This window comes from Coregonus lavaretus (genome assembly GCF_964263955.1).
Source record: "Coregonus lavaretus genome assembly, chromosome: 17".
NCBI classification, from domain to species: Eukaryota; Metazoa; Chordata; class Actinopteri; order Salmoniformes; family Salmonidae; genus Coregonus; species Coregonus lavaretus.
The window spans coordinates 19,212,701-19,227,820 of NC_140004.1; the positions used below are offsets into that span (position 1 = coordinate 19,212,701).

The 15,120-nt window shown below is 39.9% G+C and overlaps 1 protein-coding gene across 1 annotated transcript in view; it reads left to right on the plus strand.

The window, feature by feature from the left end:
- The window catches only part of LOC311144815 (transmembrane protein 132D-like), a 72,253-nt gene that overhangs the window by 53,336 nt on the left and 3,797 nt on the right, over nt 1–15,120 (plus strand). Inside the window, exon 5 of the mRNA XM_084180957.1 lies at nt 10,593–10,736. Coding sequence (XP_084037083.1) covers nt 10,593–10,736 — 144 coding nt within the window. The remainder of the gene's footprint in view (nt 1–10,592; nt 10,737–15,120) is intronic.

Below are 15,120 nucleotides of genomic sequence, written 5' to 3' on the forward strand. Positions count from 1 at the left end.
GGTCTGTAATTTTTATCATAGGTACACTTCAACTGTGAGAGATGGAATCTAAAACAAAAATCTAGAAAATCACATTGTATGATTTTTAAGTAATTAATTTGCCTTTTATTGCATGACATAGGTATTTGATACATCAGAAAAGCAGAACTTAATATTTGGTACAGAAACCTTTGTTAACAATTACAGAGATCATACGTTTCCTGTAGGTCTTGACCAGTTTTGCACACACTGCAGCAGGGATTTTGGCCCACTCCTCCTTACAGACCTTCTCCAGATCCTTCAGGTTTCGGGGCTGTTGCTGGACAATATGGACTTTCAGCTCCCTCCAAAGATTTTCTATTGGGTTCAGGTCTGGAGACTGGCTAGGCCACTCCAGGACCTTTAGATGCTTCTTACGGAGCCACTCCTTAGTTGCCCTGGCTGTGTGTTTCGGGTCGTTGTCATGCTGGAAGACCCAGCCACGACCCATCTTCAATGCTCTGGCTGAGGGAAGGAGGTTGTTGACCAAGATCTCACGATACATGGCCCCATCCATCCTCCCCTCAATACGGTGCAGTCGTCCTGTCCCCTTTGCAGAAAAACATCCCCAAAGAATGATGTTTCCATCCCCATGCTTCACGGTTGGGATGGTGTTCTTGGGGTTGTACTCATCCTTCTTCTTCCTCCAAACACGGCGAGTGGAGTTTAGACCAAAAAGCTCTATTTTTGTCTCATCAGACCACATGACCTTCTCCCATTCCTCCTCTGGATCATCCAGATGGTCATTGGCAAACTTCAGACGGGCCTGTACATGTGCTGGCTTGAGCAGGGGGACCTTGCGTGCGCTGCAGGATTTTAATCCATGACGGCGTAGTGTGTTACTAATGGTTTTCTTTGAGACTGTGGTCCCAGCTCTCTTCGGGTCATTGACCAGGTCCTGCCGTGTAGTTCTGGGCTGATCCCTCACCTTCCTCATGATCATTGATACCCCACGAGGTGAGATCTAGCATGGAACCCCAGACCGAGGGTGATTGACCGTCATCTTGAACTTCTTCCATTTTCTAATAATTGCGCCAACAGTTGTTGCCGTCTCACCAAGCTGCTTGCCTATGGTCCTGTAGCCCATCACAGCCTTGTGCAGGTCTACAATTTTATCCCTGATGTCCTTACTCAGCTCTCTGGTCTTGGCCATTGTGGAGAGGTTGGAGTCTGTTTGATTGAGTGTGTGGACAGGTGTCTTTTATACAGGTAACGAGTTCAAACAGGTGCAGTTAATACAGGTAATGAGTGGAGAACAGGAGGGCTTCTTAAAGAAAAACTAACAGGTCTGTGAGAGCCGGAATTCTTACTGGTTGGTAGGTGATCAAATACTTATGTCATGCAATACAATGCAAATAAATTACTTAAAAATCATACAATGTGATTTTCTGGATTTTTGTTTTAGATTCCGTCTCTCACAGTTGAAGTGTACCTATGATAAAAATTACAGACCTCTACATGCTTTGTAAGTAGGAAAACCTGCAAAATCGGCAGTGTATCAAATACTTGTTCTCCCCACTGTACATGGCGGAGACTCAATCAAGCTAGACATCTTGACTTCTTTCTTATGTCATTCTCGTTGGCACCAAAAGTTTAAAAAGTGTTGATAGGGGACAGAATGCGGTCGGACCATCATTTAATTGGCATATACATTACTCTTACTGAATTTACATGTGGGTGAGGATATTGGACATTTAATCAAAGCCTATTGGATGATAACTTGTTTTTAACTAGGACAGAGGAATTGATAACTCATTTTTTCCGACATAACATAGGTACAGCAAATGCCCTTGTTGTATGGGACACTTTTAAATGTGCCTTTAGAGGCCATCCAATTCAGTACTAATCTCGAAAACAAAAGCAATTTAGGTCAAAAGAGTCCATACTAACAAAGGAAATAGAAGGTCTAACAGAACAGATAGATAGCAATAAAAACTGTAACAGAGGCTCAGAATAAATTAAAGGAAAAACTAAAAGAAATGGAGAAACGTATTCAAGAAAGATCAAGTGAAATATATTATAAACATAAAGCAAACTGGATGGAATATGTGGGAAAAAGCAACAAATTATTTTTTAATCTTCAACATAGAAATTCTACCAAAAAGAATTGACTGAAACTGGTTACAAATGATGGAGTCACCCATGATTCACCAAATTATATTTTGAAGGAGGAAGCAAAGTACTTTAAGCATATGTTTTAGTTTCAGTCGCCTCCATCTCCTCTAACTAAAGCTAATTGTAGGGATTTTTTTTCTTCTATTGATAATGTAAAATTAACAGCCATACAGAAAGACAAATGTGAATGTGAAATTACAGAGGAGGAACTTCTGGAATTAAAGACTTTAAGTCTGGGAAAACTCCAGGGTTGGATGGCATACCAGTCGAGGTATTTCAAACCTTTTTTGATATACAGGTGCAGCTCAATAAATTAGAATATTGTGGAAAAGTTAAGTAATTTCAATAATTCAATTGACAAAGTGAAACTCATATACAGTGGGGAGAACAAGTATTTGATACACTGCCGATTTTGCAGGTTTTCCTACTTACAAAGCATGTAGAGGTCTGTAATTTTTATCATAGGTACACTTCAACTGTGAGAGACGGAATCTAAAACAAAAATCCAGAAAATCACATTGTATGATTTTTAAGTAATTAATTTGCATTTTATTGCATCCAGTGTGAAGTTTCCACAGTCAGTGATGATTTGGGGAGCCATGTCATCTTCTGGTGTTGGTCCACTGTGTTTCATCAAGTCCAAAGTCAACTCAGCCGTCTACCAGGAAATGTTAGTGCACTTCATGCTTCCTTCTGCTGACAAGCTTTAAGGAGATGCTGATTTCATTTTCTAGCAGGACTTGGCACCTGCCCACACTGCCAAAGATACCAATACCTGGTTCATTGACCATGGAATTACTGTGCTTGATTGGCCAGCAAACTCGCCTGATCTGAACCCCATAGACAATTAATGGAGTATTGTCAAGAGGAAGATGAGAGACATGAGACCCAACAATGCAGACGAGCTGAAGGCCGCTATCGAAGCAACCTCAGCAGTGCCACAGGCTGATCGACTCCATGCCACGCCGCATAGATGCAGTGATTCATGCAAAAGGAGCCCCAACCAAGTATTGACTGCATGTACAAGAACATACTTTTCAGAAGGCCGACATGTCTGTATTAAATTTCCTTTTTTCACTGGTCTTATGTCATATTCAAATTTTCTGAGATACTGAATTTTGGGTTTTCATGAGCTGTAAACTGTAATCATCAAGATTAAAACAAATACAGGCTTGAACTATTTCACTTTTTGTGTAATTAATCCACGATATATATGAGTTTCACTTTGTCAATTGATTTATTTAAATTTGTCACGTTCGTTGTGTAAAGGATTGGACCAAGGTTCAGCGTGGTATGCTACATGTTTAATGTTAATAATAAACACTCGACAAAATAACAAAGCAACTGAATGTGAAGTTCTAAAGGCTTCAAACAAGCCAAACAAATAGAAACAAGATCCCACAACTAAAGGTAGGCAAAATGGCTACCTAAGTATGATCCCCAATCAGAGACAATGATCGACAGCTGCCTCTGATTGGGAACCACACCCGGCCAACATAGAAATAGATAACATAGAATCTATCAACATTCACACCCTGACCAAACTAACTAGAGACTAACAGGATTCTCAAGGCCAGAGCGTGACAAAATTACTTAACTTTTCCACAATATTCTAATTTATTGAGCTGCACCTGTCCTCAGAGGACCGTTATTAGCATGTTTTAACCACTCCTATGTAAATGGTAGATTATCAGACACTCAAGAAGAATGTCTGATTTCATTATTACTGAAACAGGATACAAGTGGGAAATATAAAGATCCAGTCCATTTAAAAAAATTGAAAAATTGGAGGACCCTTACACTTCAGTGTTGTGATGCTAAAATTCTAGCAAAATGTATAGCGCATATAATTAAATAGGTATTGTCAGACATTATTCATTCTAATCAGACAGGTTTTTTGCATGGACGATACATTGGAGATAATATAAGGCAAGTACTGGAAACAATAGAACACTATGAAAAATCTGGGAAACCAGGCCTGCTATTCATAGCAGACTTTGAACAGGCATTTGATAAAGTACAACTGGAGTTTATATTTAAATGCCTGGAGCATTTTAATTTTGGAGAATCTCTTATAAAATGGGTTAAAATCATGTATGGTAACCCTAGGTGTAAAATAGTAAATAATGGCTATTTTTCAGAAAGTTTGAAAGTGTTAAGAGGAGTAAAACAAGGTTGTCCACTATCGGCATATCTATTTATTATGGCTATTGAAATGTTAGCTATTAAAATCAGATCCAACAATAATATCAAGGGATTAGAAATCCAGGGCTTAAAAACAAAGGTGTCATTGTACGCTGATGATTCATGTTTTCTTTAAATCCACAACTTGAATCCCTCCCCAGCCTCATAGAGGATCTAGATACATTGTCGAAACTCTCTGGATTATAACCAAATTATGATAAAAGTACTACGTATTGGATCACAAAAAAATACAATTTTTACATGACCATGTAGTTTACCAATAAAATTGTCTGATGGTGATGTGGATATACTCGGAATACATATCCCCCCCCCAAAAAAATGATCTCACTTCAATACATTTTAACAGAAAGTTAGCAAAAACAGATAAGATCTTGCTACCATGGAAAGGTAAATACCTGTCTATTTGTGAAAAAATCACCCTGATTAACTCTTTAGTATTATCCCAGTTTATCTATTTGCTTATGGTCTTGCCTGCGCCTAGCGAACAGTTTTTTTTAATTATATGAGAAAATAATATTCAATTGTATTTGGAACGGAAAGCCAGACAAAAGTAAACGAGCCTATTTATATAATGAATAATGAACATTTTTAAATATTAAAGCATTATACCTATCACTAAAAGCTTCAGTCATACAAAAGTTATACTTAAATCCGAACTGTTCTCTAGCAAATTAGTAAGATTGTCTTACCCCATGTTCAAGAATGGCCTTTTTCCCTTTATTCAGATTACAACCTCTCACTTTCAGTTATTTGAAAAGGAAATAATCTCCCAAATATCACTATTTCTAAAACAAGCCATAGAAATGACAGAACAAATAATGCAACAAATATTGTGGTTAAACTCAAATATACTAATTGATAAAAAGTTTTAAAAAGGTATAATCTTCGTAAATGATATCATAGGTAGGACTGGTGTAGGACATGCAGCTAACAAAAACATGTGGAAATAACTGCTCTACCCAAAATTACAACCAAATAATTGCAGCATTACCGCAAAAATGGAAGAGGAAAGTGGAAGGGGTAAAAAGTAAGGAACTTGTCTGTCGGCCCTGCATTAAAGAACATAATTGGTTAAATAAAATTGTGATAAAAAAAAAAAGTATACCAGTTTCATTTAAGGACCAAAGGATTGACAGCCATCCCATATAGATTGCAAAATAGTTGGGAAGAGATTTTTGACGTACTGATTCCATGGCATAGTGTTTATGAACTGATACGCAAAATGACGCCGGATTCAAAACTTATAATTTTTCAATTTAAATAAATTCACAAAATTCTTGTTACCAATAGAATGTTATTTATATGGGGGATACAATCTTCCCAGCTCTGCAGATTTTGCTGTGAAGAGACAGAATCATTAGATCATTTGATTTGGTACTGTCCATTTGTGGCTTGTTTTTGGTCACAGGTCCAGGAATGGCTGAAGGATTGCAATATTTACCTGGAGCTAACCCTGCAGATAGCACTACTGGGTGATCTGAAAAGTCATAGCCAATCGATCAATAATATACTAATAATTTTAGCAACAATTTTTATTTTCAATTTACAACCTGTAGAAACAATGAGAATAGAAGGGTTCAGTACAGTTGAACAAATAGTACCCGCAAAACACCAGTCTCAACGTCAACAGTGAAGAGGCGACTCCGGGATGCTGACCTTCTAGGGAGAGTTGCAAAGAAAAAGCCATATCTCAGACTGCCCTTCTTAATCTTTTCTTTTTATTGGCCAGTCTGAGATATGGCTTTTTCTTTGCAACTCTGCCTAGAAGGTCAGCATCCCGGAGTCGCCTCTTCACTGATGATGTTGAGACTGGTGTTTGGCGGGTATTATTTAATGAAGCTGCCAGTTGAGGACCTGTGAGGCGTCTGTTTCTCAAACTAGACACTCTAATGTATTTGTCCTCTTGCTCAGTTGTGCACCGGGGCCTCCCACTCCTCTTTCTATTCTGGTTAGAGCCAGTTTGCGCTGTACTGTGAAGGGACTAGTACACAGCACTGTACGAGATCTTCAGTTTCTTGGCAATTTCTCGCATGGTATAGCCTTCATTTATCAGAACAAGAATAGACTGACGAGTTTCAGAAGAAAGTTATTTGTTTCTGGCCATTTTGAGCCTGTAATCGAACCCACAATTGCTGATGCTCCAGATACTCAACTAGTCTCAAGAAGGCCAGTTTTATTGCTTCTTTAAACAGCAAAACAGTTTTCAGCTGTGCTAACATAATTGCAAAAGGGTTTTCTAATGATCACTTAGCCTTTTAAAATGATAAACTTGGATTAGCAAACACAACGTGCCATTGGAACACAGGACTGATGTTTCCTGATAATGGGCCTCTGTACGCCTATGTAGATATTCCATTGAAAATCTGCAGTTTCCAGCTACAATAGCCATTTACAACATTAACAATGTCTACGCTGTATTTCTGATCAATTTGATGTTATTTTAATGTACAAAAAAATTGCTTTTCTTTCAAAAACAAGGACATTTCTAAGTGACCCCAAACTTTTGAACGGTAGTGTGTATATATATATTTGGGGGATTGGAAGTGATGCAGACAATTACATTGATGGAAGTTACAATCTATCTGCAATATTAAAGCTGATCTACCCCACAAAAATAAAAAGATAGGGCTCAGAATTATTGGCACCTCTGTTTTCAATACTCTGCCACCCTCCCCTTGCGACTGAGTCTTTTTTCTAAAAGGTTTTATGAGATTGGAGAACACGTTGGGAGGGATCTTAGACCATTCCTTCATACATCTTTCCAGATCCTTGATATCCTTCGTCTGCGCTTATGGACTGCCTGCCCTCTTCAAGGTTTTCAAAGTCCGGAGACTGATATGACCATTGCAAAACATTTTGCAACCCCATTGAAAACCTGTGGATTCAATTGAAGAGGGCAGTCCATAAGCGCAGACGAAGGATATGTATGATTATGTATGAAGGAATGGTCTAAGATCCCTCCCAATTAGTCTGGGCAGACTCTAGTGGGCTTTATGGATCTCCACTATCGTCTGGGCTTGATGTGGCCCAGCTACCAGTTCGTACTTAAAACAGTCTCCATTCAGGCTGCAAAGGCTTTGATTTCCTCCTTAACTTTATTTAATGGCGAGAAGGCGGAAAAAACTGGGAAAATATGCGTACTTTCTTTATTAAACACCATTTTCCACCAAAATGCTAGTGGCTAAATGCTAATCCCGGATGCATTTAGCATTTAGCCACTCTAGCATGCTGGTAGAAAATTGTGTTTCATAAAAAAGGTACACATATTTTCCGCTTTCTCACCATTAAATAAGGTTAACGAGAAAATTGAAGCCTTAGCGTACAATAAAGTTCAGTATTTGCATTATTTTATACAGTAGTTTTTTTTGCGTGGGTGACAATAGTTTTGGACCTGACTGTATATGCATGTATTATTTTCACCTGTGAAATGTGCCATTGTAAATTATGTTTGCCTTGAACGAGGCCTCCAACATTAAACCCTTTTTGAGTAACAACAATTGTATATATGAGATCTATTGTCGGTAATGGGACCTAATTCACTGTGTACTCATGACATTGATGCCTCTGTGTCATGATGATGTACAAGGAGGTTGCCAGTCTCTGACAGATGCTTCACTTTTGTTTATGTTGTTCAATTTTTGTGTTTTCTTTCTCTTAATATAGGATCTCTGCAATTAATACATCATATAATCTCTATACTGTAACTAAATAAGAAATGTTATGAATGCAGTGGGAGCAATTGTCATTACAATGTTCTATCTGCCCTTAGCCCTTTATGGTACTGCAATCAAGAGGCCCCGCTGACCTCTTAAACCACAATTGTTTGTTGTCATGGGAGATTGAGCATTTCTGTGTAGTAATACTTTTTTCTAAACCATATCTTCCAACATTTTTCATCTTTTGTGATACATCTTTTGGGCATTTTGTTCATAAATGTATTTAACGGTTTTATGTAAATTCATGTTTGTGAACAGGAAAAACCTTGATTGTCTTTCAATCACTCTCTTCATATCATACAATAGATAGTATTAGAGAACATAATACAGTTGAAAGGCACTGGATTACAGGCAACATCCGCACTGAGCTAAAGACTAGAGCTGCCGCTTTCAAGGAGCGGGACACTAAAACAGAAATCCTGCTACGCCCTCCGACGAACCATCAAACAGGACTAAGATCGCATCTTACTATGCTGCTCGTCGTATGTGGCAGGGCTTGCAAAGGATCATGGATTACAAAGGGAAACCCAGTGACGCGAGCCTACCAGACGAGCTAAATGCCTTCTATGCTCGCTTCGAGGCAAACAACACTGAACCATGTGTGAGAGCACCAGCTGTTCCGGATGACTGTGTGATCACGCTTTCCGTAGCCGATGTAAGACCTTTAAACAGGTTAACATTCACAAGGCCGCAGGGCCAGACGGATTACTAGGACGCGTACTCTGAGCATGCACTGACCAGCTGGCAAGTGTCTTCACTGACATTTTCAACCTCTCCCTGACCTAGTCTGTAATACCTACTGTACGTGTTTCAAGCAGACCACCATAGTCCCTGTCCCAAGAACGCTAAGGTAACCTGTCTAAATTACTATCACCCCATAGCACTCACATCTGTAGCTATCAAATGCTTTGAAAGGCTGGTCATGGCTCACATTAACAGCATCATTCAAGACACCCTGGACCCACTCCAATTCACATACCGCCCCAACAGATCCACAGATGACACAATCTATATTGCACTCCACACTGCCCTTTCCCACTTGGACAAAAGGAACACCTACGTGAGAATGCTGTTCATTAACTACAGCTCAGCATTCAACACCATAGTGCCCTCCAAGCTTATCACTAAGCTAAGGACCCTGGGACTCAGCCCCTCAGGGGTACGTGCTTAGTCCCCTCCTGTACTCCCAACACCATCATTAAGTTTGCAGACGACACGACGGTGGTAGGCCTGATCACAGATGACAATAAGATAGCCTATAGGGAGGAGGTCAGAGACCTGGCAGTGTAGTGCCAGAACAATAAGACAAAGCAAGACAAAGGAGCTTATCGTGGACTACAGGAAACGGAGGGCAGAGCACGCCCCCATTCACATTGACGGGGCTGTAGTGTAGTGGGTTGAACGCTTTAAGTTCTTCGGTGTCCACATTTCTAAGGATCTATCATGGTCCAAACACACCAACACAGTCGCAAAGAGGGCACGCAACGCCTCTTCCCCCTGAGGAGGCTGAAAAGATTTGGCATGGGCCCTCAGATCCTCAAAGTTCTACAGCTGCACCATTGAGAGCATCTTGACTGGCTGCATCACCGCTTGGTATGGCAACTGCTTGACATCCTACCGCAAGGCCCTACAGAGGGTAGTGCGGACAGCCCGGTACATCACTGGTGTCGAGCTCCCTCCCTCTATACCAGGTGGTGTCAGGGGAAGGCCCTAGAAATTGTCAGACTCCAGCCATCCAAGTCATAGACTGCTCTCTCTGCTACCGCACGGCAAGCGGTACTGATACACCAAGTCTGGAACCAACAGGACCCTGAAGAGTTTCTACCCCCAAGCCATAAGACTGCTAAATAGTTAGTTAAATAGTTAACAAAGTAGCTACCCGGACTATCTGCATTGACTCTTTTTGCGCAAACCTTTTTGTCTCATCACATACGCTGCTGCTACGGTTTACTTTCTGTCACTTTATTCCTAGTTATATGTACATATCTACCTAAATTACCTCGTACCCCTGCACATCGACTCGGTACTGGTACCCCTTGTATATAGCCAAGTTATCGTTACTCATTGTGTATTTATTATTACTTTCATTATTACGTGTTTTACTTTTCTTTCTCTCTGCATTGTTGGGAAGGGCCTGTTAGTCCACACCTGTTGTTTACAAAGCATGTGACTAATAACATTTAATTTGACAGTTTAATTAATAAAATATGTATTTGTACTAGCGATGGGAAATCACAACTTCAGGTCATGTTGTTTCCACTCACAATTTCTCCCCTGCTCCCCCTGCCTACAACAAGCTTATATCTTAACCATGAGTGATTACAGTAATAATAATAATATGCCATTTAGCAGACGCTTTTATCCAAAGCGACTTACAGTCATGTGTGCATACATTTTTACGTATGGGTGGTCCCGGGGATCGAACCCACTACCCTGGTGTTACAAGCGCCATGCTCTACCAATTGAGCTACAGAGGACCACACAGTAGGCTGATATCTCATTAAACCTATATCCAGACTGATGATATCTCCCCTTTAGGACACAGAGATCCTGAACACGGCGGTGCTGACTGGGAAGAAGGTGGTGATGCCTGTCAGGACTGTGGCTGTAGAGGAGGACGGGTCAATCACTGATATCTCAGACTTCACCAACTGCAGCTCCACTGATGAGGGCATCCTGAAGGTACAGTAGGCTGCCTGCCGCTTGATGCCACATTGGCCCCTGGAATTGACCCTTGTGTAGAGGATGTATGTGTGCTAAAACCCTGGCTTAGTGGTGGAGGTACTTAGCACTTTAACACACACAAATAAGGTGAGTGTGTTTCTCTAAGGTGTTGATATGAAGCTGTCAGACTAAGCTGCTAAACACAGAGAATTCCAACACTGAGGTTACGTGGCTACTCTAACATTCACCTTCAGTTCTTTCACTGAAAGCTTCCTTACTTTACACACAGGTGTCACTGCCATGGTACTTTGCAGATTAGTGGTGTGAATAAACATGTCCAACAACCAAAGAGATGATTTGAGGTCATGTGGTTACCAGTTACCTCTTTCGACTGTGGGGGGGGGGGGTAGAGTGCCGGATGTGTGTGTGTGTGTCCTGTCTGGCTGCCCCAAGGCTATGAGACAGGAGGGACATTTAGTGTGGGTGTAAGAGGGGGGGAGAGACATCTAAAGGCAAAGAAGTTGTACCAAAGTCACCTCTCCACTTGCTCTCTTCCACATCACAAAACAAACAGTGAGTGATGCTCCAGTGACATCCTCCATCATGCCCATCAGCTGCTGAACTGAAATGAACACATAACAGGACATGACAGGGAAACAAAGGAAGAACAAACATTTCATAGTGCGTGTTGTTGTTGCACAATATCCCTTTGTTATTACAGCCATTAATCTACATTCGGCCAATGCAAGTGTAATTATACAACATGCTCTGTGTACTAACATAAGTTTAACATAAACAAAGGCTTATCCACCCATTTGTCTGTTGTTGTTCTGTATTTTAAGAAATCCATTAGTACATGACCACAGGGAATAAGTGGTGTCTGTTTTGTAAAGTAATGGAATAGATATGAGAGCAGTGGGATTATGATAGTGACAACAAAATATAAATCACTATTCATGCATTTAAAATATGTATGACCCTTTATAGTTGGCCCAAGCTTAGACTTAAAGCTTATAGTGTTTGTTTGCTGATCAGATGTATAAGTAAGCTTCAGTCGCAAAAATTCTCCCTAAGCTTCTTAGTTTAGCGGCTCTACTCAGATGTCTTTGCTTTTTTGACGCATGTGAAAAAAGTATGAAATCTGCAGATGATAAATGGCAAGGCTTTATTCCATTTTATTTTCTCTGGTCTGAAATGCCAAAACAAAGTAATATCTGCGATGATAAAGAGGCTTTTCAGAAGTATTGAATCATTTGCTTTGTCAGTTGTGAGTAATGGACACTTGGGTACTTGTGTGAAAAGCCTTGAGATTAAGATTAATCTGGAACGTAAAATATCAAAACCAAGCACAATGACAAACAGTTATCTTTAAAATGGGTATTGATACAAGTCTATTCTCTGTCAATTTGTAGCTTCTTGTGTAATAAATATAGTATACTCACTGCAACTTTAAATCTTTTGGGGGGGAGATCACTTATCCATGAAGTTGGTATTCACTCTGTCAGCACAGTTACTGATACATGTTTGTGAGTCAAGAGAAAGATGCAAATGAAATTCATCTTGTTGACCTGAAAGATAGATATTCTCACTCTGCCTTGATACTGCATGAAGTGATGAAAGACAAATGCTATAGATCAAATGATACGTACATTTCAGACATGGTAGAACACTGAGTGATATTCTGTGCTCCATGCTGAGATTATGTCTTTGGAGACTTGCAAGAGACTTGGATCAGCACTTCAATACTCAACACCTTTTGAAGTAAATATCTTTGGAAAATGATTTGATTATGTTGCCATGTAAACATGGAAGAGTTTGTGGCTGTCAGTGAGAGTTAACTAATATGGAGTAGCTTGGAGATGGGAGGACGAGAACTGGGTGAACAGAAGCTCTTAGATTAGGGATGATTGTCTGACCTAGTCTACCGTCTCTGGATGAAAATTATTCATGAAAACTCTTCATGATCTCATTGAAAAAAGAACAGGGCATACTAGCACGGACAATTAAGTGATAATGCCCGAGAAGCCGGTGTTTGGAAGATATATTGGCACAGTTGTTGTTAGGCCAGAGACAAAGTTACCAACATATTCAAATAATGATTGACATATTTTCATTAAAAACTTTATTTTGATGAATTTATTCATACTATTTCTTCCACAAGATATAGTCTCGACACAAATCTAGGGTTGCTACCCAAGCCGGCTGGTCGTTCGTTCTATCAGTTCGGTTGCCAGAGATGTGACCCAGTCGTTCAGTCTTTTTGTTCTGTATCTATTCGTTCTAAATGTTCAACTGCCATACTGGCTGGCAACGTTCTTATCCCTTGCTTGCTAGCTAGCCAACAACAGCTAATTTACAGTCACGTTAAACAGTGCAGCCAGAATAACAACAGTAGCTGCCTTTGCATTTGTTTAAGCTGTTTTCTAGTGGCATTTATTTGGATACATCCATAACAATGAGTTAATGAGGCGCGATTTCGCCTGGCATAGAAAATGTGCTCTCGCGTCAGGACACTGTTGTTCAGAAGAGCTAGCCAACAACACAGCTAACACAATCACTTCAAACTGAAACTGGAAAGACTGCAAACTAGCTGCACTTTGTTTCGTTTGACCCTTTTTCAATTGACATTTCTTTGTATATATCCATACAAATTATGCCAGCTGATTCTTGATTTCGACTGGCTGAGAAAAGCTGTCTACCGGTCTGTCTCGTCTCGACATGTTCATTACTATGGGACAGCTGGAGATCGAATTTGAATATTGAAACAATGTTGCAAATGTCGGAGAGACAGACAGCAAGGTTTATAAAAATCTCCGCTGTTGAAAACTAAATGGTAGTCTAAAAGAAATGTGAGATAATGTCTAGATGCTTTTTATAGTGGAGATCAAGTTGATAAATTGCCTGGCTGGGCTGATGAGACAGTGGATTGCGCAGTCAGATGGAACAGTGTAAATAGGCATTTTAACGTCATAGATTTAGTCGGTGGTAACTTGTGAAATAGACACCAGCTGGAATGCGGTTTTAACCAATCAGAATTCAGGTGTCATGGTTCCACCCCTGTCACCAGAGGGCGGCAGAGACCGTCCTAGAGACAATAATGACACTCAGGTGTGTTCTATCACTAATTATGATTTCCCTTTTAAGAGAGGTGTGCTTTCTGTTTCCATTTGCAGAAGCTTGATTCGTTTGCCATGTGCGTTTGTCTCCTGAGTGAGTTTTCTAGCCCTAGTGTTTGTTGTTTTCCCAGTATTACTGTGATCCTTCTGTTACCAATTCTCAGTAAAGTATTTACATTTATCCAAAACCACTGATTCCTCATCTGGTCTCTTCTCTGCTCCTGTGTCCAACCTCATTAAGTCACATCAGGATTAGAACCACCCATTGTGTTATTGTTCATAACTTTGCATAACTCATTGTGGGCCCTAATGTTACATAAGTCTGCTTTGCTTGGATGAGAAGCTGCAGCCACACACCTTTACTCCCCTTCCAACTCAATTCTCCATGTGGAACTTCGATAGTCTTTTAACCAAACCAGCGTTTCAGTTAAAGTACAAGGTAATTGTTGTCAGCTACTTGCTGACCATGATATCACAGGATCCCCCACAACAAACAGGACATTACTCTGACAATGCATCTTCTAACTGGTAAGTTAATGGATAGGTGGAGTAGGAATCTCTGCCATTTGCATTCCTCCCTTGAGTCTGTCAAAGTCATGGCCATTTTCCTTTACTCCCCTGAGCACTTACGGGAGCCAATGATAACTGAATTTCAATGCTCTGTAAATTATCCAATTCATTCAAGCAAGGAACGTTGATAGAACCAGGCCGAACCTGCAGTGTGTTTTTCATGGTTTCAAAAAACGCATGAGATTTCTCAATGGGTTGACAGAAACTACTCGCCAAGGTTAGATAAGAAATTAAAATGTAATGAATGTGTACTTGGATAAGGTTGTGAAGGATTTATGTCCAATATAGCACAGTGTGTTATTGGATTAACATACATTTCAATGTTATATTTTATTATGGCCTTCGCCTTGTGTTCAGTGTAGCTGTTTGACTATTACCATAGTGGGGCATGCATTGCTAAGATACGGCAAATCCATTTGTTGAGTTCATTAAAGCTCTGGGAACTATTTGTCCTCGGTTAAGGATAACTTAATGCCTGGTTTCATTATCTCTCCTTTTCATTGGTGTAACTTAGCATCATATAAGATCTCTCTATCATTTAAAGACCAAGATAGTCCCACTTTCACACCATTGATTTACAAATAAATGCTATATTTCAGTAGTTTAATTTAGAAGATTGGTCACATGCTTAATCTGAATATATAGTATAACATATTTACCCACAAATAGCATAAATGACAGGAAATGTATGTTTTGGTTAGGCCGATGTTTAACTA